This window comes from Scyliorhinus torazame, chromosome 5 (genome assembly GCF_047496885.1).
Source record: "Scyliorhinus torazame isolate Kashiwa2021f chromosome 5, sScyTor2.1, whole genome shotgun sequence".
Classification (NCBI taxonomy): domain Eukaryota; kingdom Metazoa; phylum Chordata; class Chondrichthyes; order Carcharhiniformes; family Scyliorhinidae; genus Scyliorhinus; species Scyliorhinus torazame.
Genome location: NC_092711.1, coordinates 181,794,733 through 181,821,269, shown reverse-complemented (window position 1 = coordinate 181,821,269; position 26,537 = coordinate 181,794,733). Strand labels below are relative to the sequence as shown.

General features: G+C 47.1%; 1 protein-coding gene and 1 long non-coding RNA gene across 2 annotated transcripts in view; one reads left to right on the top strand and one right to left on the bottom strand.

Annotated features, from left to right (window-relative positions):
• Nucleotides 1–1,384: 1,384 nt before the first annotated feature.
• On the bottom strand, nt 1,385–25,217 carry LOC140420777 (uncharacterized). The gene is made up of 3 exons (XR_011946560.1): nt 25,081–25,217; nt 18,952–19,040; nt 1,385–3,578 (listed from the first exon to the last, which is right to left on the bottom strand). It is a non-coding gene; the product is annotated as an uncharacterized lncRNA (long non-coding RNA).
• Nucleotides 18,715–26,537, top strand: part of LOC140420774 (uncharacterized) — an 82,053-nt gene continuing 74,230 nt past the window's right edge. The window contains exon 1 of the mRNA XM_072504768.1: nt 18,715–20,355. Within this exon, the coding sequence (XP_072360869.1) occupies nt 19,262–20,355 (1,094 nt within the window). The 5' untranslated portion in view covers nt 18,715–19,261. The remainder of the gene's footprint in view (nt 20,356–26,537) is intronic.

Below are 26,537 nucleotides of genomic sequence, written 5' to 3'. Positions count from 1 at the left end.
GAAGACTGATGGAATGTTGGCCCTGATTCCAAGGGGGTTGGAGTATAAGAGTCGGGAAGTCTTGCTGCAATTGTACATGGTGCTGATTAAACCACATCTGGAGAACTGTGAGCAGTTTTGGTCCCCTTATTTATGGAAATATGTTATTTCATTTTCAACAGTTTAGAGAAGGTTCACTAGGATGATCCCCGGTATGGAGGAATTGTCTCAGGAGCAAAGGTTAAAGAGATTGGGACTCTACTCATTGGAATTTAGAAGAATGAGAGGTGATCTCATTGAAACATCCAGGATGCAAACATCCAGGGGTTTGACAGGGTAAATGCTGAGAGGATGTTTCCCCTCGTGGGAGAGTCTAGGACCAGCAGTCATTGCCTGCCTCAGAATAAAGAGGAAATTCTTCTCTTCGAGGGTTGTAAGTCTTTGGAACTCCTTGCCACAGAGACCGGAGGGGGTAGAGTCCTTGTGTATATTTAAGGCTGAGATAGATTCTTGATCTGTCAGGGAATCAAGGGTTACGGGAAAAGGGCAGGAAAATGGATGTGAGAAATATTGGATCAGCCATGGTCCAATTGAAAGGTGAAGCAGGCTCGAAGGACCAAGTGGCCAACTCCTGTTCCTATTTCTTATTGTCTTCTAGGATCCTGGGCTTGATAAATAAAGACACAGACCATGAAAGCAAGGAACACATGGTGAACCTTCCGAAAAATATTTGTTTGGCATCAACTGGAGCATTGCCTATTGCAAATGGTTCATCTGGGGCTGTTTAGCACAGGGCTAAATCGCTGGCTTTGAAAGCAGACCAAGGCAAGCCAGCAGCACGGTTCAATTCCCGTAACAGCCTCCCCGAACAGGTGCCGGAATGTGGCGACTAGGGGCTTTTCACAGTAACTTCATTTGAAGCCTACTTGTGACAATAAGCGATTTTCATTTTCATTCTGAAACCTGTCAAGTTTGCATTTTGTTAAGATCCTCTCAGTCACAGAGGTCTACAGCACAGAAAATGCCCAATGGCCATCGTGTCTGCACCGGTCAAAAACAACCACCTAACTATTTTAATCCCATTTTCCAGCACTTGGCACATAGCCTTGTATGCCTTGGCATCGCAAGTGCACATCTAACTATTTCTTAAATGTTATGAGGGTCTCTGTCTCCACCACTCTTTCAGGCAGTGATTCAGATGCCCACCACCCTCTGGGTAAAAAGGTTTTCCTTCACATCCCCTCGAAACCTCCTGCCCTTACCTTAAATCTAAGCTCCCCGGTCCTTGATTCCTCCACCACGGGGAAAGGTTTCTTCTTGTCCACTCTATCTATGCCTGTCGTGGAAATCATAATAAAGACAAATTCCTCGAGGTTCGATTTAAGGAAATTTATTTACACAAATATACTTGTGGAGAAAGAGTGTTTCAGCTGCAAAGCCAAGGCACTGCACTCTGAGTTATGCAGTCAAAAACCATTATATTTATAGGTTGAAATAAACAACTTTGAAGAGATAAAGCTTGGGAACATACGCAAGAGGAAATATGAATGTTTTGCCTTTGGTTTAAAAACAATTCGAGTACGCATTTTGTTGTCCTTCGGAAGAACAACTTATTATCATAATAAGGCCAGTACCACATACTAAGCAGTATTTGGTTTACATTACTTGACCTCCTTATTTTCGCTCAAAAGCAATGTTAAAAGATAGTTAATATTCCCAGCATGCTTCTAAATTGGTAACTCATTAACTTCCCTTCCACAATGCCCCTCATAATTTTATACATCTCAAGCTGCACCCACCCCCCCAACTCAGTCTCCTCTGTTCCAACATAACTAAAACTCACCAGCCCAAGCAACATCCTGGTAAATCCCCTCTGCTCTCTCAGTCTTAGTCAGCAATAAGAAAGCTCCCTCGTGGAGAGGCAGCTACAGTTAGTTAATTTGGTAAGTAGTTCAAAATGTTTGCTCCAGCCGCCAGTGCCTGACTCAGGTCTGTCGAATTTCTATCTAGTATCAATACAGATGGTCTTGCTCAGGCCATGATGTTAGCAAGCATCAATTTGGCAGCTTGTCACTGAATGGGAGCTTGGGGATTTGGTAGGTGAGGGAAAGAGGTGCAGTTCGGCCCTATTACAAAAAGGGAGTGGTCTGACAGAGGGAGTCTGTAAACAGCAGAGGCATTAAGAACTGAAACGGGGAAGCATGAATCAGATGAGCAGGTAAGTAAGTGGTTGTTGAGGTTTCAGGATTTTTTTTCTCTCTGTATAAACAGAGGTAATAGTTTAAACTGGTACTGGGGTGATATAAGCATTGTATTTAATTTTTAGTTTAACTCATTAAACCATTCACTATAACGACAGATAATTGTTGAGTGATAATTCCATACCTTATTTATTAAATAAAGTACAGTAAAGATGGCAGTGCAGGTGATGCGTTGCAGCTGTAGTATGTAGGTACTGATGGATACTGGTGTAATCCATTGCAAACTCACCTGCAGTAAGTGTCTGTCGTTCAAGAAACTTAACCTCAAATGTTGATGAGCTGGAATCTGAGCTTGAGACGTTGCATTGCATCTGGGAGGTGGAAAGTTATCAACACATTTTATTCCAGGGAGGGTTTGACTGCAAGTAAGGCAGGTCTGGGGGTCCACAAGGCAGCACTGGAGGAACATTGGCCCTTGAAATTGTCCAATAAATTCGAGGTTCTTGCAGCTTGTGTCGATGAGGGAAGGAAGCATAAGCATTTGACCATGGTGCCACGGTGCTGGAACCCATTTGAGTGAAAGGGGAAGTTAAAAAGAAACTAATTGTAGTTGTGGATAGTGTAGTTTTGGATTGATTCTTTGCAACCAAGAGCATGAGTTCCGATGGACACATTACCTGTCTTTTCAGGGCATCTCCCGAGGTTGGAGATGAACTTGGAGAGGGGTAGGATCCAGTTTTCATGGACCACGTGGGTACCAACGTCATCGATAGGACTAAGGAAGAGGTTCTGCTCAAGGAATACAAGCGACTGGGGGTTAAATTGTAAATCAGGTCCAGAAAAGTAATAATCCCTGAGCCACAAGCAAATTGGCGTGAGGTAAGTAAGATTGGAGAGTTGAATGCAGAGCTCAAATACTGGTGTGTGTGTGTGGAATGGGTTTCAATTCATGGGGAACTGGCTCCAGTACTGAGGAAAGAGCACAATTGTACCACTGGGAAGGCCTTAAACTGAACGAGACTGTCCTGCTAAATCATATAACTAGAACTGTAGTGAGGAGTTGAAACTATATAGTGGGGGAAGGGGAGGGTTCACATGAGGGGAGATTTGGAAAGTTAAACAGAAGGGACAATATAATAATGCAGAATAGTGATACAGGTAATGCTTTCCAAATATAAGTGGCAGGAAAGTACAGTGTTCGAAGAAAAGGGTGCACAAAAGAATAAAGTAAAAGTAGGGAAAAATCATAAAAAGATACATGATAAAAGGTTCTTTATCTGAATGTGCACAGCATTCACAAGATGTCTGAAAATGAGTATGATATGATGGCCCTTACAGAGATATAGTTGCAATGTGACCAAGTCAGGAGCCTTGAATATTCAAAGATGTTTCACGTTTCTGAAAGACAGTGAGGTAGCTCTATTAGTAAAGAATTAGATTGTACAACAGTGAGAAACGATCTTGATTCAGAAGATCAAAATGCATAATCAGTTAGGATGGAGATAAGGAATAGGAAAGGAAATAGGTCACTATTGGAAGGAGTCTCCAGGCCTTGTTAAAAATTGCTACACAGTGGGACAAAGTATAGAATGCAGATAATACAGTGCAGGAGGAGGCCATTCGGCCCATCAAGTCTGCACCAACCCATTTAAACCCTCACTTCCACCCTATCCCCGTAACCCAATAACCCCTCCTAACCTTTTTGGTCACTAAGGGCAATTTATCAAGGCCTATCCACCTAACCTGCACATCTTTGGACTGTGGGAGGAAACCGGAGCACCCAGAGGAAACCCACGCAGACACGGGGAGAATGTGCAGACTCCGCACAGCCAGTGACCCAGCGGGGAATCGAACCTGGGACCCTGGCGCTGTGAAGCCACAGTACTATCCACTTGTGCTACCGTGCTGCCCACAAATCAAGAATACATCAAGAAATAGAACATAAAACATAGAATATTACAGCGCAGTACAGGCCCTTCGGCCCTTGATGTTGCGCCAACCTGTGAAACCACTCTAAAGTCCATCTACACTATTCCGTTATTGTCCATATGTCTATCCAATGACCATTTGAATGACCTTAGTGTTGGCGAGTCCACTACTGTTGCAGGCAGGGCATTCCACACCCTTACTACTCTCTGAGTAAAGAACCTACCTCTGACATTTGTCTTCTATCTATCTCCCCTCAATTTAAAGCTATGTCCCCTCGTGCTAGACATCACCATCCAAGGAAAAAGGCTCTCACTGTCCACCCTATCTAATCCTCTGATCATCTTGTATGCCTCTATTAAGTCACCTCTTAACCTTCTTCTCTCTAACGAAAACAGCCTCAAGTCCCTCAGCCTTTCCTCATAAGATCTTCCCTTCATACCAGGCAACATCCTGGTAAATCTTCTCTGTACCCTTTCCAATGCTTCCACATCCTTCCTATAATGCGGCGACCAGAACTGCACGCAATACTCCAAATGCGGTCGCACCAGAGTTTTGTACAGCTGCAACATGACCTCATGGCTCCAAACTCAATCTCTCTAGCAATAAAAGCGAACACACCGTACGCCTTCTTAACAACCCTATCAACCTGGGTGGCAACTTTCAGGGATCTATGTACATGGTCACCGAGATCTCTTTGCTCATCCACACTACCAAGAATCTTACCATTAGCCCAGAACTCTGTATTCCTGTTACTCCTTCCAAAATGAATCACCTCACACTTTTCTGCATTAAACTCATCTGCAAATTTACTCACCCATCCTTCTACGCCCTCCTCCAGGCCATTTATAAAAATGACAAACAGCAGTGGCCCCAAAACAGATCCCTGTGGGACACCACTAGTAACTGAACTCCAGGCTGAACATTTCCCATCAAGCACCACCCTCTGTCTTCTTACAGCTAGCCAATTTCTGATCCAAACCGCTAAATCACCCTCAATCCCATGCCTCCGTATTTTCTGCAATAGCCTACCGTGGGAAACCTTATCAAACGCTTTACTGAAATCCATATACACCACATCAACTGCTTTACCCTCGTCCACCTGTTTGGTCACCTTTTCAAAGAACTCAATAAGGTTTGTGAGGCACGACCTACCCTTCACACACCGTGTTGACTATCCCTAATCAAATTATTCCTTTCTAGATGATTATAAATCCTATCTCTTATAATCCTTTCCAAGACTTTGCCCACAACAGAAGTAAGGCTCACTGGTCTATAGTTACCGGGGTTGTCTCTACTCGCCTCCTTGAACAAGGGGACAAAATTTGCTATCCTCCAGTCTTCTGGCACTATTCCTGTAGACAATGACGACTTAAAGATCAAAGCCAAAGACTCTGCAATCTCTGCCCCAGCTTCCCAGAGAATCCTAGATAAATCCCATCCAGCCCAGGAGACGTATCTATTTTCACACTTTCAAGAATTGCTAACACCTCCTCCTTATGAACCTCAATCCCGTCTAGTCTAGTAGCCTGGATCTCAGTATTCTCCTCAACAACATTGTCTTTTTCCTGTGTGAATACTGACAAAAAATATTTATTTAGCGCCTCTCCTATCTCCTCGGACACCACGCACAACTTTTCAATTCTGTCCTTGACTGGCCCTACACTTACCCGAGTCATTCTTTTATTCCTGACATACCTATAGAAAGCTTTAGGGTTTTCCTTGATCCTACCTGCCAAGGACTTCTCATGTTCCCTCCTGGCTCTTCTTAGCTCTCTCTTTAGGTCCTTCCTGGCTAACTTGTAACTCTCAAGCATTCTAACTGAACCTTCACATCTCATCTTTACATAAGCCTCCTTCTTCCTCTTGACAGGTGATTCAACTACTTTCGTAAACCACGGTTCCCTTGCTCAACCACTTCCTCCCTGCCTGACAGGTACATACTTATCAAGGACACGCAGTAGCTGCTCCTTGAACAAGCTCCACATTTCAATTGTGCCCATCCCCTGCAGTTTCCTTCCCCATCCTATGCATCCGAATCTTGCTTAATCGCATCATAATGACCTTTCCCCCAGCAATAACTCTTGCCCTGCAGTATATACCTATCCCTTTCCATCGCTAAAGTAAACGTAACCAAATTGTGGTCACTATCACCAAAGTGCTCACCTACCTCCAAATCTAACACCTGGCCTGGTTCATTACCCAGTACCAAATCCAATGTGGCGTCGCCCCTTGTTGGCCTATCTACATACTGTGTCAGGAAACCCTCCTGCACATATTGGACAAAAACGGACCCATCTAAAATACTCGAACTATAGCGTTTCCAGTCAATATTTGGAAAGTTAAAGTCCCCCATAACAACTACCCTGTTACTTTCGCTCCTATCCAGAATCATCTTTGCAATCCTTTCCTCTACATCTATGGAACTTTTCGGAAGCCTATAGAAAACTCCCAACAGGGTGACCTCTCCTTTCCTGTTTCTAACCTCAGCCCATACTACCTCAGTAGACGAGTCCTCATCAAACGTCCTTTCTGCCAACATAATATTGTCCTTGACTAACAATGCCACACCTCCCCCTTTTTTACCACCTTCCCTGAGCTTACTGAAACATCTAAACCCCGGAACATGCAACAACCATTCCCACCCCTACTCCAACCATGCCTCCGAAACGGCCACAACATCGAAGTCCCAGGTACCAACCCATGCTGCAAGTTCACCCACCTTATTCCGGATGCTCCTGGCGTTGAAGTAGACACACTTCAAACCACCTTCCTGCCTGCCGGTACACTCCTGCGACCTTGAAACCTTACTCATGACCTCACTACTCTCAACTTCCTGTACACTGGAGCTACAATTCAGGTTCCCATCCCCCTGCTGAATTAGTTTAAACCCTCCAGAAGAGCATTAGCAAATTTCCCCCCCAGGATATTCGTACCCCTCTGGTTCAGGTTTAGACCATCCCGTTTGTAGAGGTCCCACCTACCCAAGAATGAGCCCCAATTATCCAGGTATCTGAATCCCTCCATCCTGCACCATCCCTGTAGCCACGTGTTCAACTGTTCTCTCTCCCTATTCCTTGTCTCGCTAGCACATGGCACGGGTAACAGCGCAGAGATAATAACTCTGTTGTTCTAGCTCTAAGATTCCACCCTAGCTCCCTGAATACCTGCCTTACATCCCCATCCCTTTTCCTACCTATGTCGTTGGTGCCTATGTGGACCACGACTTGGGGCTGCTCCCCCTCCCCTTAAGGATCCTGAAAACACGATCCGAGACATCACGGACCCTGGCACCTGGGAGGCAACACACCAACTGCGAGTTTCTCTATTCCCACAGAATCTCCTATCTGTCCCCCTAACTATGGAGTACCCAATGACTAATGCTCTACTCCTCTCCCCCCTTCCCTTCTGAGCAACAGGGACAGACTCTGTGCCAGACACCTGTACCCCTGGCTTACCCCTGATAAGTACCCCGCCCCCCCCTCCCTACCAGTATCCAAAGCGGTATACTTGTTACTAAGGGGAACGACCACAGGGGATCCCTGTACTGACTGCTTCCTCCCAGCCTCTCTCACCGTCACCCATCTATCTTCATTCTTCGGAGTAACCACATCCCTGAAGCTTCTATCTATGACCACCTCTGCCTCCCGAATTATCCGAAGTTCATCCAGCTCCGGTTCCCTAACGCGGTTTTTGAGGAGCTGGAGATGGGTGCACTTCCCACATGTGAAATCAGCAGGGACACTGACAGTGTCCCTCACCTCAAACATTCTGCAGGAGGAACACTGCACTGCCTTCCCTGCCATCCCCTCTAGATAACTTGCGGATAAAACAAGAAAAAGAAAGAAAGAAAGAGCTTACCTGATATTCACTCAACGATGCAGACTTGCAAGAATGTATTTGCAATGATTGGACAATTCAAATTGGTGAAGGAAAATTGGAGAATTAGTTCATAAAGTGAATTTGGGGCCATGTCTTGAACAGATTGGAAAACTGCAAATGTTCACGAAAGCAGGGAGACAGGAAGCTAAAGTCCAGTTAGCCTAACATCTGTCATTGGGAAAACGGTTCAATCATTCTTAGAAAATCATAATGCAACCAGGCAGAGTCAACGTGTTTTACGAAAAGGAAACGTGTTTTGCAAATTTATTTGAGTTATTTGTGGGCAGCACTGTAGCACAGTGGTTAGCACAGTTGCTTCACAGCACCAGAGTCCCAGGTTCGATTCCTGGTTTGAGTCACTGTCTGCACATTCTCCCTCTGTCTGCATGGGTTTCCTCCGGGTGCTCCGGTTTCCTCACACAATCCAAAGAAGTACAAGTTAGATGCATTGGCCTAAATAAATTGGCCTTAGTGTCCAAAAAAAGGTTACTGGGTTACAGGGATAGGGTGGAGGCATGGGCTTCGGTAGGGTGCTCTTTCCAAGGGCCGGTGCAGACTTGATGGGCCGAATGGCCTCCTTCTGCACTGTAAATTCTATGATTCTATAATTTGAGGGTTTAACAAGGATAAAGGAGAATATGTAGATGCAGGGCGCGATTTAACTGAAAAGAAATAGTGTTCCGGGCAAGATTAGCGGGGTCATTCCAGCAGTGAAAGGAACAACACCCTATCTAACAACACTCTGTTTTCTTTTAGTGCCCTGGCAGGGAACACCCCCCCCCCTGAGGCAGCACTCAGCGTCATTTCCTGCACTGAGGAGCTCCAGTGAGTCAAGCTCCTCTCTGCAGGAAGAGATTGGGACACCATTTTTAAATGGCATCCTGATCTCTTGATCCCCGACGTAATCCCAGACCCCAACTCATCTATAAGGGGATCTTTGAGCATCCCCCCACCCCAACCCACCTCACACGGGTAGGGCACCCTGATGTGGGCAAAATGCCAGCCTGACACCTGAACATTGCCAGCCTTGGCACCTTGGCATTGCCAATCAGGCACCCTGGTGGCATTGCCAAGTGGCACCAGCAGTGCCACCCTGCATAGAGACTGACCACCTGGGGGCCTCCGATTGCCTGGGAAACCTCCCCAGGTGCCATTTGGCCTTGTCCCCGTTTGTGGGGACCAGTACCAAATGACGCATGGCTAGGGTCTCCTCGGTGAGGCCAATAAATACCGATTACCCATTAGATCCGGCGGCAACACAACTATGTGAGTTCCAATTTAATATTTTGAAGGCAGAGCTGGATAGGTTCTTGGTCAGCAAGGGGGTGAAAGGTTATCGGGGGGGGGGGGGGGGCTGGTAGTCACCACTGGTGTATATATTGTATATAGGATGTTGATATAGGTGCTTTACGGTAAGGCCCTGCCTGCTGGTTCCACCCAGTAGGCGGAGTATAAATATGTGTGCTCCCAGTACAGCAGCCATTTCGTCAGCTGCTGTAGGAGGCCACACATCTCAGTGTAATAAAGCCTCTATTACATCCTACTCTTGTCTTTGTGTAATAGATCGTGCATCAGGGGGTTGGTGGGAAAATGAAGTTCAGGTTACAATCAGACCAGTCGTGATCTTATTGAATGGCAGATCAGGCTCGAGGGGGCAAATGGCCAAATCCTACTCGCATTATATATTTTTCCTTGTCCAGATCTGGACAATCACACTTTGATAGGGCGCATGAAGGAATTACGAAAAGAGTTCACGGGATGAGAAACTTCAATGGAGAGGATAGATTGGAGAGAATTGGGAAGAGGTGAGGTTTGATTATGGTGTTGAAAATCATGAGGGGTCCAGAGGGAGAGGGGGAAGCTGTTCCATTTGTTGCAAGGATCAGGAACCAGAGGGCACAGATTTCAGGTGATTGAATGAGATTTCACAGGATTTCATCTGCTTGAAATGACAAACAGAAAGGTAGAAAGGTCCAGTTTGCTCCTGGGGTTTCAGACAAGTCAGATTTTAAAATAATGCAGTTTCAGACACAGGGGGAGTTCCGCACCCCCCCCCCCAATGGGTCAGCTGAGCCAGCCTCTTCCTCTCCCGGTCCTCCAGTTCCGCCCTCTCATTCACTCCAATTGGTCGGTTGGGCCGGCCTCCCCCGCCCCATCCGACCCTCCAGTCCCGCCCACTCATTCACTCCGATTGGTTGGCGACCCAGCAACTCCCGTTCCGTCATTCAGCCGCGCCCTCTCGTTCACTCCGATTGGTTGGAGACCCAGCAACTCCCGCTCCGTCTTTCGGCCACGCCCTCGATATCCGACTGGTCCGCAGCTGACGTCATTCACCCTCCCGGCCGGGGAAACTGAGCATGCGCGATCGGACGAGGCTGGCGGAGGAGGAGGTAAAAGATCCGGTTGAAACCGGATTGAGACCAAAACCGAGAGCGGGACCAAAGGGTGGGGATGGCCGCCTTCAACACGGGATAGTATTGTGTAGAGGAAATAGGACGCGTGTGTAAATGGAGAAGAAGCGGAGATTAGGTCTGTGTGTAAAAGGAGGTGAATGCAGACTGGCTCAGGCTGCCTGTGGTTAATGGAGACTGGGTTCGGCAGATTGGGGCAGTGTCTGGAAATGGAGGACAAAGAGCAGGTCAGTACCAAGTCTGACAATACCAGGTTAAAGTCCAACAGGTTTGTTTCGATGTCACTAGCTTTCGGAGCGCTGCTCCTTCCTCAGGTGAATGAAGAGGTCTGTTCCAGAAACACATATATAGACAGATTCAAAGATGCCAGACAATGCTTGGAATGCGAGCATTAGCAGGTGATTAAATCTTTACAGATCCAGAGATGGGGTAACCCCAGGTGAAAGAGGTGTGAATTGTATCAAGCCAGGACAGTTGGTAGGATTTTGCAGGCCAGATGGTGGGGGATGAATGTAATGTGACATGAATCCCAGGTCCCGGTTGAGGCCGCACTCATGTGTGCGGAACTTGGCTATAAGTTTCTGCTCGGCGATTCTGCGTTGTCGCGCGTCCTGAAGGCCGCCTTGGAGGACGCTTACCCGGAGATCAGAGGCTGAATGCCCTTGACTGCTGAAGTGTTCCCCGACTGGAAGGGGACATTCCTGCCTGGCGATTGTCGCGCGGTGTCCGTTCATCCGTTGTCGCAGCGTCTGCATGGTCTCGCCAATGTACCACGCTTCGGGACATCCTTTCCTGCAGCTTATGAGGTAGACAACGTTGGCCGAGTCGCACGAGTATGTACCGTGTACCTGGTGGGTGGTGTTCTCACGTGTAGTGGTGGTATTCATGTCGATGATCTGGCTCGTCTTGCAGAGATTGCCATGGCAGGGTTGTGTGGTGTCGTGGTCACTGTTCTGAAGACTGGGTAGTTTGCTGCAAACAATGGTTTGTTTGAGGTTGTGTGGTTGTTTGAAGGCAAGTAGTGGGGGTGTGGGGATGACCTTGGCAAGATGTTCATCTTCATCGATGACGTGTTGAAGGCTGTGAAGAAGATGACGTAGTTTCTCCGCTCCGGGGAAGTACTGGACGACGAAGGGTACTCTGTTGGTTGTGTCCCGCGTTTGTCTTCTGAGGAGGTCGGTGCGTTTTTTTGCTGTGGTGCATTGGAACTGTCGATCGATGAGTCGAGCGCCAAATCCCGTTCGTACAAGGGCATCTTTCAGCGTCTGTAGATGTCTGTTGCGCTCCTCCTCGTCTGAGCAGATCCTGTGTATACGGAGGGCTTGTCCATAGGGGATGGCTTCTTTAATGTGTTTCAGGTGGAAGCTGGAGAAGTGGAGCATTGTGAGGTTATCTGTGGGCTTGGGGTAAAGCAAAGTGCTGAGGTGACCGTCCTTGATGGAGATGAGTGTGTCCAAGAATGCAATTGATTTTGGAGAGTAGTCCATGGTGAGTCTGATGGACCATCAGACTCACCTTGGACTATCTCCAAAATCGCTTACCCGCAAGCCCACGGATAACCTCACAATGCTCCACTTCTCCAGCTTCCACCCTAAACACATTAAAGAAGCCATCCCCTATGGACAAGCTCTCTGTATACACCGGATCTGCTCAGACGAGGAGGAGCGCAACAGACATCTACAGACGCTGAAAGATGCCCTCGTACGAACGGGATATGGCACTCGACTCCTCGATCGACAGTTCCAACGTGCCACAGCAAAAAACCGCACCGCCCTCCTCAGAAGAGAAACACGGGACACAACCGACAGAGTACCCTTCGTCCTCCAGTACTTCCCCGGAGCGAAACTACGTCATCGTCTTTGCAGCCTTCAACACGTCATCGAATAAAATGAACATCTTGCCAACGTCATCCCCACACCCCCACTACTTGCCTTCAAACAACCGCACAACCTCAAACAAACCATTGTTTGCAGCAAACTACTGAGCCTTCAGAACAGCGACCACGTCACCACACAACCCTGCCTGCCATGGCAATCTCTGCAAGACGTGCCAGATCATCGACATGGGTACCACCATTACATGTGAGAACACCACCCACCAGGTACACGGTACATATTTGTGCGACTCGGCCAATGTTGTCTACCTCGTACGCTGCAGGAAAGAATGTCTCGAAGTGTGGTACTTTGGCGAGACCATGCAGACCTGCGACAACGGATGAACGGACATCGCGCGACAATCGCCAGGCAGGAATGTTCCCTTCCAGTCGGGGACCACTTCAGCAGTCAAGGGCATTCAGCCTCTGATCTCCGGGTAAGCGTTCTCCAAGGCGGCCCTCAAGACACGCGACAACGCAAAATCGCCGAGCAGAAACAGCCAAGTTCCGCAGACATGAGTACAGCCTCAACCGGGACCTTGGATTCATGTCGCATTACATTCATTCCCCCACCATCTGGCCTGGACTTGCGAAATCCTACCAACTGTCCTGGCTTGAAACAATTCACACCTCTTTAACCTGGGGTTACCCGATCTGTAAAGCTTAATTACCTGCAAATGCTCCCATTCTAAGCATTGTCTTGCATCTTTGACTATAAAAATGTTTCTGGAACCTACCTCTTCGTTCACCTGAGGACGAGCAGTGCTCCGAAAGCTAGTGACATCGAAACAAACCTGTTGTACTTTAACCTGGTGTTGTAAGACTTCTTACTGTGCTCACCCCAGTCCAACGCCGGCATCTCCACCCCAAAGAAAAGTACAGAAACAGGGCCTTCGGCCCTTCAAGCCTGGCATGATCATGCTGCCCGTCTAACCTAAAACCTTTCACACTGCCGGGGTCCGTATCCTATTCCCATCCTATTCATGTATTTGTCAAGACGCCCCTTAAACGTCACTATCGTCCCTGCTTCCACCACCTCCGGCAGCGAGTTCCAGGCACCCACTACCCTCTGTGTAAAAAAAAAAAAAAAAAAAAAAAAACTTCCCTCGCACCTCTCTAAACTTTACCCCTCGCACCTTAAACCTATGCCCCCAAATAATTGACTTCCACCCTGGGAAAAAGCTTCTGACTATCCACTCTGTCCATGCCTTTCATAAGTTTGGTGACTTCTATCAGATTGCCCCTCAACCTCTTATTCCAGTGAGGACAAATTGAGTTTATCCAACCTCTCATAGCTAATGTCCTTCATACCAGGCAACATCCTGGTAAATCTTTTCTGTACTCTCCTGGCAGTGTGGTGACCAGAATGAAACACTATTCCAAGTGTGGCCTAACTAAGGTTCTCTACTGCTGCATCATGACTTGCAATTTTTATACTCCGTGCCCTGGCCGATGAAGGGAAGCATGCCATATGCCTTCTTGACTACCTTCACCTGCGTTACCACTTTCAGTGACTTGTAAACCCAGATTTCTCTGCCTGTCAATGCTCTTAAGGGTTCCTCATTTACTGTATATTTGCTACTTATATTAGACATTTAGACATTACCTCACATTTGACTGCATTAAACTCCCATCTGACATTTATCCGCCCAAGTCTCCAAACCGACCTATATCCTGTTGCATCCTCTGGCAGTCCTCATCGCTATCCGCCATTCCACAAACCTTTGTGTCGTCCGCAAACTTACTAATCAGACCAGTTACATTTTCCACCAAATCATTTATATATACTACAAACAGCAAAGGTCCCAGCAATGATCCCTGTGAAACATGACCAGTCACAATTCTCCATTCAAAATGCATCCGTCTACTGCTACCCTCTGTCTTCTATGACCTAGCTAGTTCTGCATCATTCTTGCCAGCTCACCTGATCCCATGTGACTCCACCTTCTGTACGAGTCTGCCAGAGGGACCTTGTCAAAGGCCTGACTGAAGTCCATGTAGACGACATCCACTACCCTACCTTCATCAATCAGCTTTGTCACTTCCTCAGAAAACTCGATCAAGTTAGTGAGACACAACCACCCCTTCACAAAACCATTCTGCCTTTCGCTGATACGTCTATTTGCTTCCAAATGAGAGTAAATCGTGTCCCGAAGAATCCTCTCCAATAATTTCCCGACCATTGACGTAAGGCTCAATGGCCTGTAATTTCCTGGATTATCCTTACCAACCTTCTTAAACAAAGGAACAACATTACTATTCTCCAGTCCATAAAATAATCTTGATTGTCACAAGTAGGCTTACATTAACACTGCAATGAAGTTACTGTGAAAAGCCCCCAGTCGCCACATTCCGCCGCCTCTTCGGGTCACAGAGAGAGAATTCAGAGCATCCAATTCACCTAACAAGCATGTCTTTCGGGACTTGTGAGAGGAAACCGGAGCACCCGAAGGAAACCCACGCAGACACAGGGAGAACGTGCAGACTCCGCACAGACAGTGGCCCAAGCCAGGAATTGAACCTGGGACCCTGAAGCTGTAAAGCAACAGTGCTAACCACTGTGCTACCGTGCCACCCAGGATACAAAGATTTCTCTCAAGGCCCCAACAATTTCCTCCCTTGCCTCCCTCAGTATTCTGGTGTAGATCCCATCAAGTCCTGGTTCTTATCTACCTTAATGTTTTTCAAGGCGCCCAACACCTCTTCTTTGATCTCAATGTGACCCAGACAATCTACGCACCCTTCCCCAGACACGTCATCCACCAAGTCCTTCTCTTTGGTGAATACTAAAGCATAGTACTCATTTTGTACCTCACCCATTTCCTCTGGCTCCATGCATAGATTCCCCCATCTTTGAGTGGGCCAACCCTTGGCTACCCTCTTGTTGTTTATATACGTATAAAGAGCCTTGGGACTTTCCTTAATCCAATTACTTTTCGTGACTCCTTTTAGCCCTCCTGGCTGCTTGCTTAACTTCCTTCCCACTTTCCTTATATTCCGGTTTCCTCCCACAGTCCAAAGATGTGCAGGTTAGGTGGATTGGCCATGCTAAATTGCCCTTAGTGTCCAAAATTGCCCTTAGTGTTGGGTGGGGTTACTGGGTTATGGGGATAGGGTGGAGGTGTTGACCTTGGGTAGGGTGCTCTTTCCAAGAGCCGGTGCAGACTCGATGGGCCGAATGGCCTCCTTCTGCACTGTAAATTCTATGATATGATTAATCGGCCCATCGAATCTGCACGGACACATGATAAACACCTGACCTGCCCACCTAATCCCATTTGCCGCACAGCCTTGAATGTTATGTCGTGCCAAATGTTCAATCCAGGTGCTTTTTAAAGGATGTGACAACCCGCCTCTACCACCCTCCCAGACAGTGCAGTCCAGACCATCACCACCCTCTGGATAAAAAGATTTTTCCTCAAATCCCCTCCTGCCCCTCACCTTAGTTTTGTGTCCCCTCAACTTAGGGGAACAGCTGCTCCCGACCCACCCTGTCCATGCCCCTCAATCTTGTACACCTCGTTCAGGTCATCCCTCAGTCTTCTCTGCTCCACCAAAAACAACCCAAGCCTATCCAACCTCTTCATAACTTAAATGTTCCATCCCAGGCAACCGAGGGGCTGGTTTAGAACAGTGGGCTAAACAGCTGGCTTGTAATGCAGAACAATGCCAGCAGGGCGGTTCAATTCCCGTAACAGCCTCCCCGAACAGGCGCCAGAATGTGGCGACTAGGGGCTTTTCTTGGCAACTTCATTGAAGCCTACTTGTGACAATAAGCTATTATTATTATCCTGGTGAATCGCCTCTGCACCCCCTCCAATGCAATCACATCCTTCCTACAATGTGGCGACCAGAATTGCACACACTCCAGCTGTGGCCTCACCAAAGTTCTATGCAACTCCAAAATGACCTTCCTGCTTTTGTAATCTATGCCTCAATTGATTTCATAGAATTTACAGTGCAGAAGGAGGCCATTCGGCCCATCGAGTCTGCACCGGCTCTTGGAAAGAGCACCCTACCCAAGCCCACACCTCCACCCTATCCCCATAATCCAGTAACCCCACCCAACACTAAGGGCAATTTTGGACACTAAGGGCAATTTAGCATGGCCAATCTACCTAACCTGCATATCTTTGGACTGTGGGAGGAAACCGGAGCATCCGGAGGAAACCCACGCACACACGGCAAGAACATGCAGACTCCGCACAGACAGTGACCCAATCCGGGAATCCAACCTGGGACCCTGGAGCTGTGAAGCAATTGTGCTAACCACCATGCTACCCGTGCTGATAAGGGCAGGTGTCCCATATGCCTTTTTCACCACCCTATTAACCTGTCCTTCTGCCTTCAGAGATCAATAGACAGACACGCCAACGTCGCATTGTTCCTCGAAACCTTTCACTGTCATGCCATTTGTTAAATACGTCCTTGTCACATTACTCCTTCCAAAGAGTATCACCTCACACTTTTCAGAGTTAAATTCCACCAGCCACTTTTCTGTCCATTTGACCACCCCGTCTCTCTTCCTGTAACCCAAGACACTCAACCTCACTGTTCGCCACCCAGCCAATCTTTGTGTCATCTGCAAACTTACTGATCCTACGCCCCCCCCCAACATAGTCATCTATGTTGTTTATATAAATGACAAACAATAGGGGGCCCAACACAGATCCCTGTGGTCTGCCACTGGACACTGGCCTCAGTCACTAAAGCAGTCGTCTATCATAAGACCATAAGACATAGGAGCAGATTTAGGCCACTCGGCCCATCGTGTCTGCTCCGCCATTCAATCATGGCTGATATTTTTCTCATCCCCATTCTCCTGCCTTCTCCCCATAACCCCTGATCACCTTATTAATCAAGAACCTATCTATCTCTGTCTTAAAGACACTCAGTGATTTGGCCTCCACAGTCTTCTGCAGCAGAGAGTTCCACAGATTCACCACCCTCTGGCTGAAGAAATTCCTCCTCATCTCTGTTTTAAAGGATCGTCCCTTTAGTCTGAGATGGTGTCCTCTGCTTCTAGTTTTTCCTACAAGTGGAAATATCCTCTCCATGTCCACTCTATCCAAGCCTCGCATTATCCTGTAAGTTTCAATAAGATCCCCCCTCATCCTTCTAAACTCCAACGAGTACAGACCCAGAGTCCTCAACCCTTCCTCATTTGACAAGTTCTTCATTCCAGGGATCGTTCTTGTGAACCTCCTCTGGACCCTTTCCCAGGCCAGCACATCCTTCCTTAGATACGGGGACCAAAACCGCTCACAATACTCTAAATGGGGTCTGACCAGAGCCTTATATAGCCTCAGAAGTACATCCCTGGTCTTGGATTCTAGCCCCCTTGACATGAATGCTAACATTGCATTTGCCTTCCTAACTGCCGACTGAACCTGCACATTAACCTTAAGAGAATCGTGAACAGGAACTCCCAAGAGCCTTTGTGCTTCTAATTTCCTAAGCATTTCCCTGTTTAGAAAATAGTCTATGCCTCCATTTCTCCTTCCAAAGTGCATAACCTCACACTTTTCCACATTGTATTCCATCTGCCACTTCATTACTCACTCTCTCAGTCTGCCCAAATCCTTCTGCAGCCCCCTTGCTTCCTCAATACTACCTGTCCTCCTACAGATCTTTGTATCATCTGCAAACTTAACAACAGTGCCTTCAGTTCCTTCCTGCAGATCATTAATGTATATTGTGAAAAGTTGTGGTCCCAGCACAGACCCCTGAGGCACACCACTAGTCACCGGCTGCCATCCTGAAAAAGATCCCTTTATCCCCACTGTCTGCCTTCCGCCAGTCAGCCAATCCTCTAACCATGCCAGGATCTTGCCCTTAACATCATGGGCTTTTAACTCATTTAACAGTGTCCTATGCGGCACCTTGTCAAATGCCTTCTGGAAATTTAAATAAATCACATCCACTGGTTCTCCATTGTTTAACTTCCTTGTTACTTCAGACATGACCTCACCCTCTGTCTCCTACAGATAAATCAATTTTGAATCCACCTTATCAAGTTACCCTGTATCCCTTGTGCATTTGCTTTCTTGATAAGTCTCCCATGTGGGACCTTGTCAAAGGCTTTACCGAAATCCATGTAAACTACGTAAACTGCACCTGTAAATGGAGGTGAGGTCAAGGAGCATCTGGAAATGGAGGTAGAATGGGGACTGGGACAGGGAGCGTCCATAAATGGAGGAAAAATGGAGACTGGCTTATGGAGCGCATGTAAATGAAGGAGAAATGAACGTCAGGTCAGGTCAGGAGCATCTGTAAATGGAGGTAGTATGGGGACTGGATCAGGGAGCACCTATTAATGGAGGAGAAACGGCGACGAGAGCAGGGAGCGTCTGTCAAATGGAGACTGGGACAGGTGTGTCTGTAACGAGGTAGAATGGAATCTGGGTATGGGCGTATCTGTAAATGAAGGAGAATGGAGACTTTTCATATATCTTATCTGCAGTGTGAGGTTCCTGCTGCAGAATTAATAAACTGTCCACATAAATTCGCAATATCTAGGGAACCTGAGAATATGGAACTAAAACCGCCCAGGATCAGCACACAGAATTGTCCATTCTGAATTTCTGTCCCGTACTGACAGTGATGGCTTTTGTGAACTCCTTTTTTCAGGGTATTAGAAGGGCAGAATTTGCTGTCATATAAGTCGAGCCACCCATACCTGCGAGATCTCGACAGAATCACTCAATTCGTCAGGACCTGAAGATCATCAACTTTGAACATGGAAGGAGAAATGTTTGTCGGTCCTGTCTGTGGGAAAACAATTCAAACATCAGTGTGATTGGAAAAGCACCGAGATACACACACACCCGAGTGGGAGTGTTCCAGTGAACTGTCTGTGGAAAGAGCTTTAACCAGTTACACAGCTTGAAAGAAAATCGCAACATTCACAGCGAGAGAGTACGCCCACCTCTTCCGTGTGTGGACGACGCTTCAGATGATCGTCTGACCTGGAGCAACACAAAGGAGACATGGAGAAACCCTGTAAATGCTCTGATTGCGGGAAGGGTTACAGATACCCATCCCAGCTGGAGATTCACCGGCGCAGTCACACCGGGGAGAGGCCGTTCACCTGCGCCATGTGCGGGAAGGGTTTCGCGGGTACCTCCGGCCTGCGATTACACCGACGGGTTCACACGGACGAGAGGCCATTTGGTTGCCCACACTGTGGGAAGAGGTTCAGGCAGTCGCCTACCCTCGTCGAGCACCAGCGGGTTCACACCGGGGAGAGACCCTTCGCCTGCGCCGCGTGCGGGAAGCGATTCACCTCCTCGTCCCACCTCACCACGCACAAGCGGGCCCACACCGGGGAGCGGCCCTTCGTTTGCTCAGTGTGCGGGAAAGGGTTCACCTCCTCCTCCAGTCTTCTGCGACACCAGGCCATCCACACGGAGGAGCGGCCCTTTACCTGCCCCACCTGTGGCAAGGGGTTCACCCGCTCGTCCCACCTGCTGACGCACCAGCGGGTCCACACTGGCGAGAGACCGTTCACCTGCTCCGTGTGCGGAAAAGGATACATCTGCTCGTCCCACCTCACTGCGCACCGCGTTGTTCACTCAGACAAGAGACCTTTCAAATGCACTGAGTGTGAGAAGAACTTTAAGAGCACAAAGGATTTATTGGCCCACCAACGTACCCACTCCGGGGAGAGGCCGTTCACCTGCCCGGATTGCGGAAAGGGGTACATTTGGCTGTCCCAGCTCACGGTGCACCAGCTCGTCCACACCGATGAGAGGCCTTTCAACTGCAGCGAGTGTGAGAAGAGCTTTAAGAGCACGCGCGATCTGATGGCACACCAGCGCACTCACACCGGGGAGAAGCCGTTCACCTGCGCCATGTGCGGGAAGGCCTACGTTTGTTCGTCTCAACTCACCGTGCACCAGCTCGTCCACACCGACAAGAGGCCTTTCAAGTGCACCGAGTGTGGGAAGAGCTTCAAGAGCACATGGGACCTGCTGACGCACCAGCGCATCCACACCGGGGAGCGACCATACAGCTGCCCCACCTGTGACAGGCGATTCACTTGTTCATCACATCTGATAGCGCACCAGCGCGTTCACAATTGATTGCAGGTCATTGACTTTGTGAATTATGACTGCGTTTGCGTAGCCCCCTTCAGTGTAGTCTCCCCAGGGGCATTTGTGTAGCCCCCTGCAACGGAGTCTCCCCAGGGGCATTTGCGTAGCCCCTTTCAACATCTCCCAGGGCATTTTCAAATATTTGATGGTGAGTAACAAGAGGAGCTAATGAAGGGGACTACGTGACCAAAGCCAGTTTGAAGGGACACGCAAGAGAGTGGATAATTCGGAGGAGATGGTAGTCCGAATGGTAATGACACCGCATTAGTAACCCAGGTCCCAGGCTATGTTCTGGTCAAGGGGAAAATTTCATTGAATCGAACTGTGTGAGAGGTCCCGGATTCAAAACGTGGACGAGAATATTTTTTAGGGCGGCAGCACTGCTGCCTCACAGCGGCAGGGACCCAGGTTCGATTCCCGCCTTGGGTGACATTCTCAATCTCCCCGAGTCTGCGTGGGTTTCCTCCGGGTGCTCTCTCTCTCTCTCTTCCTCCTCCCCCCCCCCCGCAGTCCAAAGATATGCAGGTTAGGTAGATTGGCCATGAACAATGCGCACAGTTACGTGGATAGGGCAGGGGAGTGGGCCTAGGTAGAGTGCTTCTTTGCAGGGTCGGTGCAGGCACGATGGACCGAATGGCCTGCACTCTGAGGATTCTATGGTGTACTCGGGACCATTCATGACACCTCTGATACTGAAGCAGCTCATGTGACAACGCAGCAAGACCCGGACAATAGCCAGGCTTGGGCTGACAAGTGGCAAGTAACATTCGCGCCACACAAGAGCCAGGAACTGACCATCTCCAACAAGAGAGGACCTAACCATTTCCCCATGACATTCAATGGCATTACCATAATTGAATCCCCACTGCCAATATTCTGGGATTACCGTTGACCAGAAACTAATCTGGAGTAGCCATATTAATACTGTGGCTACCAACTCAGGTCAAAGGCTAGGAACCCTGCAGCGAGTAACTCACCCCCGACCCCCTAAAGCCTGTCCACTATTTACAAGGCACAAGTCAGGAGTGTAATGGAATACTCTCCACTTGCCTGAATGAATGCAGCTCCAACAACACTCAAGAAGTTTGACAACATTCAGGACAAAGCAGCCCGCTTGATTGGAGTCCCTTCCACAAACATTCATTGTCCCCGCCACAGTCGCACAGTAGCAGCCATGTGTACCATGTACAAGATGCACTGCAGCAATTCACCAAAGCTCCTTAGGCAGCACCTTCCAAACCCATGACCACTACTAGCAGATACCGAGGAATACCACCACCTGGAGGTTCCCCTCCAAGTCACCCACTATCCTGATTGGAAATACGTTGGCCGTTGCTTCACTGTTGCAAGGTCAAGATCCTGCAACTTCATCCCTAACAGCACTGAGTACATATGCCTCAGGGCTGCAGTGGTTCAAGAAGGCAGCTCACCACCACCACCTTCTCAAGGGGAATTTGGGGATGGACAACAAATGCTGGACTAGCCATCGACGCCCCCATCCTGTAAGTGAATTGAAAAAGGTCCCACTGTGGCTTCGCCCTTCTTGAGCTTTGTCACCGCCTTCAGCCTCACAGCCCTCCGAAGGTATTTGCAGTCCTGTAATACTACCCCATCTCCACCATTGGCAGCTCAGCCTTCAGCTGACGGGACCCTCTTTGCCTGAGCCTCTGGTCACCTGTCGGCTGAAAGACACAAATGTTTTCTTTGGTGGGACAATCTGTGAAGGGGACTGGATGCAAATGCAAGTTATTGTTGCTGCTGAATATCAGTAGCCTTGATGAATGGAGTGTGCGACCCACAAATCTGCAAGCCCATGTATAAATCTCAACCATCAACAGATTCAGACATAGGAACGTACATAGAAAATAGAAGCAGGAGGAGGCCATTCGGCCCTTCGTGCCTGCTCCACCATTCATAATGATCATGGCTGATGATCAAGTTCAATATCCTGACCGCAGTCCCAAGAGCTATATTTACATCCTTCTTGAAATGACACAACATTTGGGCCTCAACTAGTTTGTGTGGTAGTGAATTCCACAGATTCACCACTCTGGGTGAAGAGATTTCTCCTCATCAGTCCGAAAAGGTTACTCCTTATCCTCAAACTCTGACCCCTAGTTCTGGACTCCCCCACCATCAGGAACATTCTTTCTGAATCTACCCTGTCTAATCCTGTTAGAATTTTATACGTTTCTATGAGATCCACTCTCACTCTTCCAAACTCCAATGAATATAATCCTAACTGACTTAGTCTTGCCTCATATGAGAGCCCCGCCATCCCAGGAATCAGCCTGGTAAACCATCGCTACACTCCCTCCATAGCAAAAACATTCTTCCTCAGATAAGGTCACCAAAACTGCACACAATACTCCAGGTGTGGCCTCACCAATGCCCTATACAATTGTAGTAAAAATCCTTATTCCTAGGCGGCACGGTGACACAATAGTTAGCACTGCTGCATCATGGCGCCATGGACCCGGGTTCGATCCCGGCCCTGTTTCACTGTCCGTGTGGAGTTTACACATTCTCCCCATGTCTCCGTGGGTCTCACCCCCACAATCCAAAGATGCGCAGGGTACTTGGATTCGCCACACTAAATTGCCCCGCAGTTGGAAAAGGAAGAATTGGGCACTTTGTATTTATTTTAAAAAAGCATCCCGATTCCTAGACTCAAATCCTCTCGCGTTGAAGGCCGACATACCATTTCCCTTCTTTACTGCCTGCTGTACCTGCGTGCTTACTTTCAGCGACTGATGCACGAGGACATGAAGGTCTCGCTGAGTATCCACCTCTCTCAATTTACACCAAATAATAATCTACCTTCCTATTTTTGCTCCCAAAGCGGATAACCTCACATTTATCCACATTAAACTGCATCTGCCGTGCATGTGCCCACTCACTCAGCCTGTCCAAATCCCGCGGAAGCAACTTTGCATCCTCCTCAAAGCTCAACCTCCCACCTAACTATATATCATCTACAAATTTGAAGATAATACGTTACAGTCCCTCGCACAGACCCCTGTGATATCCCACTAGTCATTGCCTGCCAATCAGAAAAAGACCGATTTAATCCAACCTTTTGCTTCCTGTCTGCTAACCGGCTTACCCGCAATCCCATGTGCTTTAACTTTACATAGTAACTTGCTATGTGATACCTTGTCGAAAGCCTTCTGAATGTGTAACTAAACCACACCCACTGGTTCTCCCTGGTCAACTCTACTAGTTACATTTTCAAAGAATTCTAGTAGATTTGTCAAGCATGATTTCCCTTTCGTAAATCCATGCTGACTTTGTCTGATTATACCACTGCTTTCCAAATGCTGTGCTATGAAATCCTTGATAATAAACTCTAGCACCTTCCCTACCACTAAAGTTAGACTCACTGATCTACAGTTTCTCTCTACCTCTCTTTTTGAATAGCGGGGTTATATTTGCTACCCTCCAATCTGTAGGAGTCCAAAGAGTTTGAAAAATGACCAGGCAGTGGGCAATCAAAGATGTCGGACCATCCGCCCCTCAATCGCGGCTATATTTGCAGCCGAATGTCTCTGGAGCGGGTGCACATTGGTGTCTGCCAGCACCATCAATCCCTTCCATGCCGTATGGGCACCATGGGGATCGAGCTGCTGTATTAACCCCTTTAATCATATTTTGATTTGATGTTTCCTTTGCAATTTGCTTTTTCTTTGTTCGATACAGTACCCTTTTAAGGGGCTGTTCTTTTAACATGTCCTTCAGTTTATTTGATTTAGCTTAACTTTTTTTGTTTTGGCTCCAAAGGAGTATACAAATAAATCCACCCAATAAATATATTAACAAGTGAACAGATCATGGCACAATACTCGTTACCGCATATCATGAGGCGAGAGCTATCGAATCATTAGGGCACAGTTGGATCTGCAACTTGAGGATAGGCCGGTGATCCATGATTGTGGGATGGGCAATAAATGCTGGCCCAGCCAGTGACCCTCGTGTCGTGTGAAATAACATAAAAAGGAAAAGTCAGTGATCATAATGAGGTTTGAGCTATTTGGTAGATGATTCAAAAGTATTAACACATCAGTGATCAAAGATATTACTCGTAATCGCACTAGTTAATAATCTGTAACTCTTTGTCCCTGCTGCTAATCGATACTCATGGTGTGGTTGGAAATAGTGAATGAGAAGTAAGACAAAGACCAACGTAAATAATATTTTTTTGGGTGGGGCGTTGTGGTGGAGGCTAATTTTGAAGGGATGAGAATTTATTGAGAGAAAAGAAACTGGCGGGTGGGTGGGGGGGGAGAAACAAAACATGATTAGTCCAGCTGTACAAAGCTTTTTGAATTATTTGCGGAAGCAACAGAAGTGCAGACAAGGGTAATGAAGTAGATGTAATATATTGAGGGTTTTTTAAGGACTTTCATAAAAACTGCTGCATGATCGACTCATGATTCACAGAGCATGTGGGTCAGATGAAAAATGACTATTTACAGCGATGACATGGAGGATGAAATCGCAAGAACAATTTCAAAATTTGTGGACATAAGAAATCAGAGACACGATGCATACTATGAGACCACGCACAATTCAAGGAAGTATGAATAAACTTGTAGAACATGCATGCTAATTGTGATTGGATTTCCATATGTTTAAATGTGCATTTGTTTTGGATAGAACAAGGAGGCCATGTCTCCCTGAAGGATCTTTGGGACTTCACCTAGTTTACTAACCTGTTAGAAGGGTAGAGTTCGGCTGACTGAAATCATCAAACTGATTGGTCAAGAGACCGTAAGCTGGGAACCGTCATTTTGATCTGGAAGAACGTCTGAAAAGAAAATGGACTAAAAATACACAGTGCTGTTGGACATCATCAGTCTGTGTAATCACAGGAAAGAGAGAACAGGAAATAACGGAGTGGTTTATCATTCTCAGCGAGACAGTCTCAGGGATCTGTAGGGATTGGACCATGAAGAATGTGACGCAGGGAACCTGGGGATTATTAACCTCCACAGATTATTAACTCACATCAGTGATTTAAACCTATGTTCATGATGCAGAGAAATTTCCATTCTGAGTTGCAAATTGCAATACTGATTGAAAGGTTATGTGTATCTGTAAATATGTGCTGTTCTGATGTTAATAAAACCATTAGGTAGCAAAGGTTGGCCTTGTTTGGCCTCACCACCTTAGAGTCAAGAGAGTTAAAAACAAATATTTTACAGAGAAGCTGTGATAGGAAGTGCCCAATGGGCAAAATAGGCCTCTGCTTTTGAGGAAAAGAGTTCCGAAGAATCACAGATCTGAGAAAAACAAATTCTCAGTGCTGTCAAAAATAGGCAACCCTTTATTTTTAAACAGTAACCCTGAATTACAGATTCCCCCACATCCATCCTGCCAAGGCTCCTCAGGATCTTACATGTTTTAATCCAAGTTGCTTCTTACTCTTCTAATCTCCACTGAATACAAACCTCACCTGTCCAACTTTTAAAAGACCATTCTATGCTTGTCCTTTTAGTAGCACAGAGACCAGACATGTGTGCAGGGTCCTACACAAATTAAACATAATTTCATTATTCCTGAATTCGAAACAAACCTGTTGGACTTTAACCTGGTGTTGTAAAACTTCTTACTGTGCTCACCCCAGTCCAACGTCGGCTTCTCCACATCAAAGATATCAATGCCAGTGATTTGTTCGCATTTTTAATGGATTAGTGATAAAAATTTTAATGATTTGTTCAGCTGTATCTCCAGATGTCTAGACCTCTACCTCATTCCATTTCTTATTTAAAGTGCAGTACCAAACTACATCACCTCATATCTATCCATATTTAAATGTATTTGCCTCAGTCGAGATCAACGCAATTCACAGAATATAAACATGAATTATGTTGCTGAGAAATCCAAATCCCAGACCCTCCACCGTGATGTGAATGTTGTGTATTTATGGCATCCCTTCAATTTCAGACTGGCAGGATTATAGAGTGGTGATTCATGAAGATTAGCGTTGGAACATTGTTGCTCATAATTAATTAATTTGACTTGAGAAGAAGCTACTCAATGTCAGAATTTGCAACGGATACCAAACTGGGGTTTACAGCTAACACTGAGGAAGAAGGCAAACATAATGCAAGAGATCAGAAAACGTGCAGACTGATCAGTTTTTAAAAAAAATGTGTTTCTTCATTCA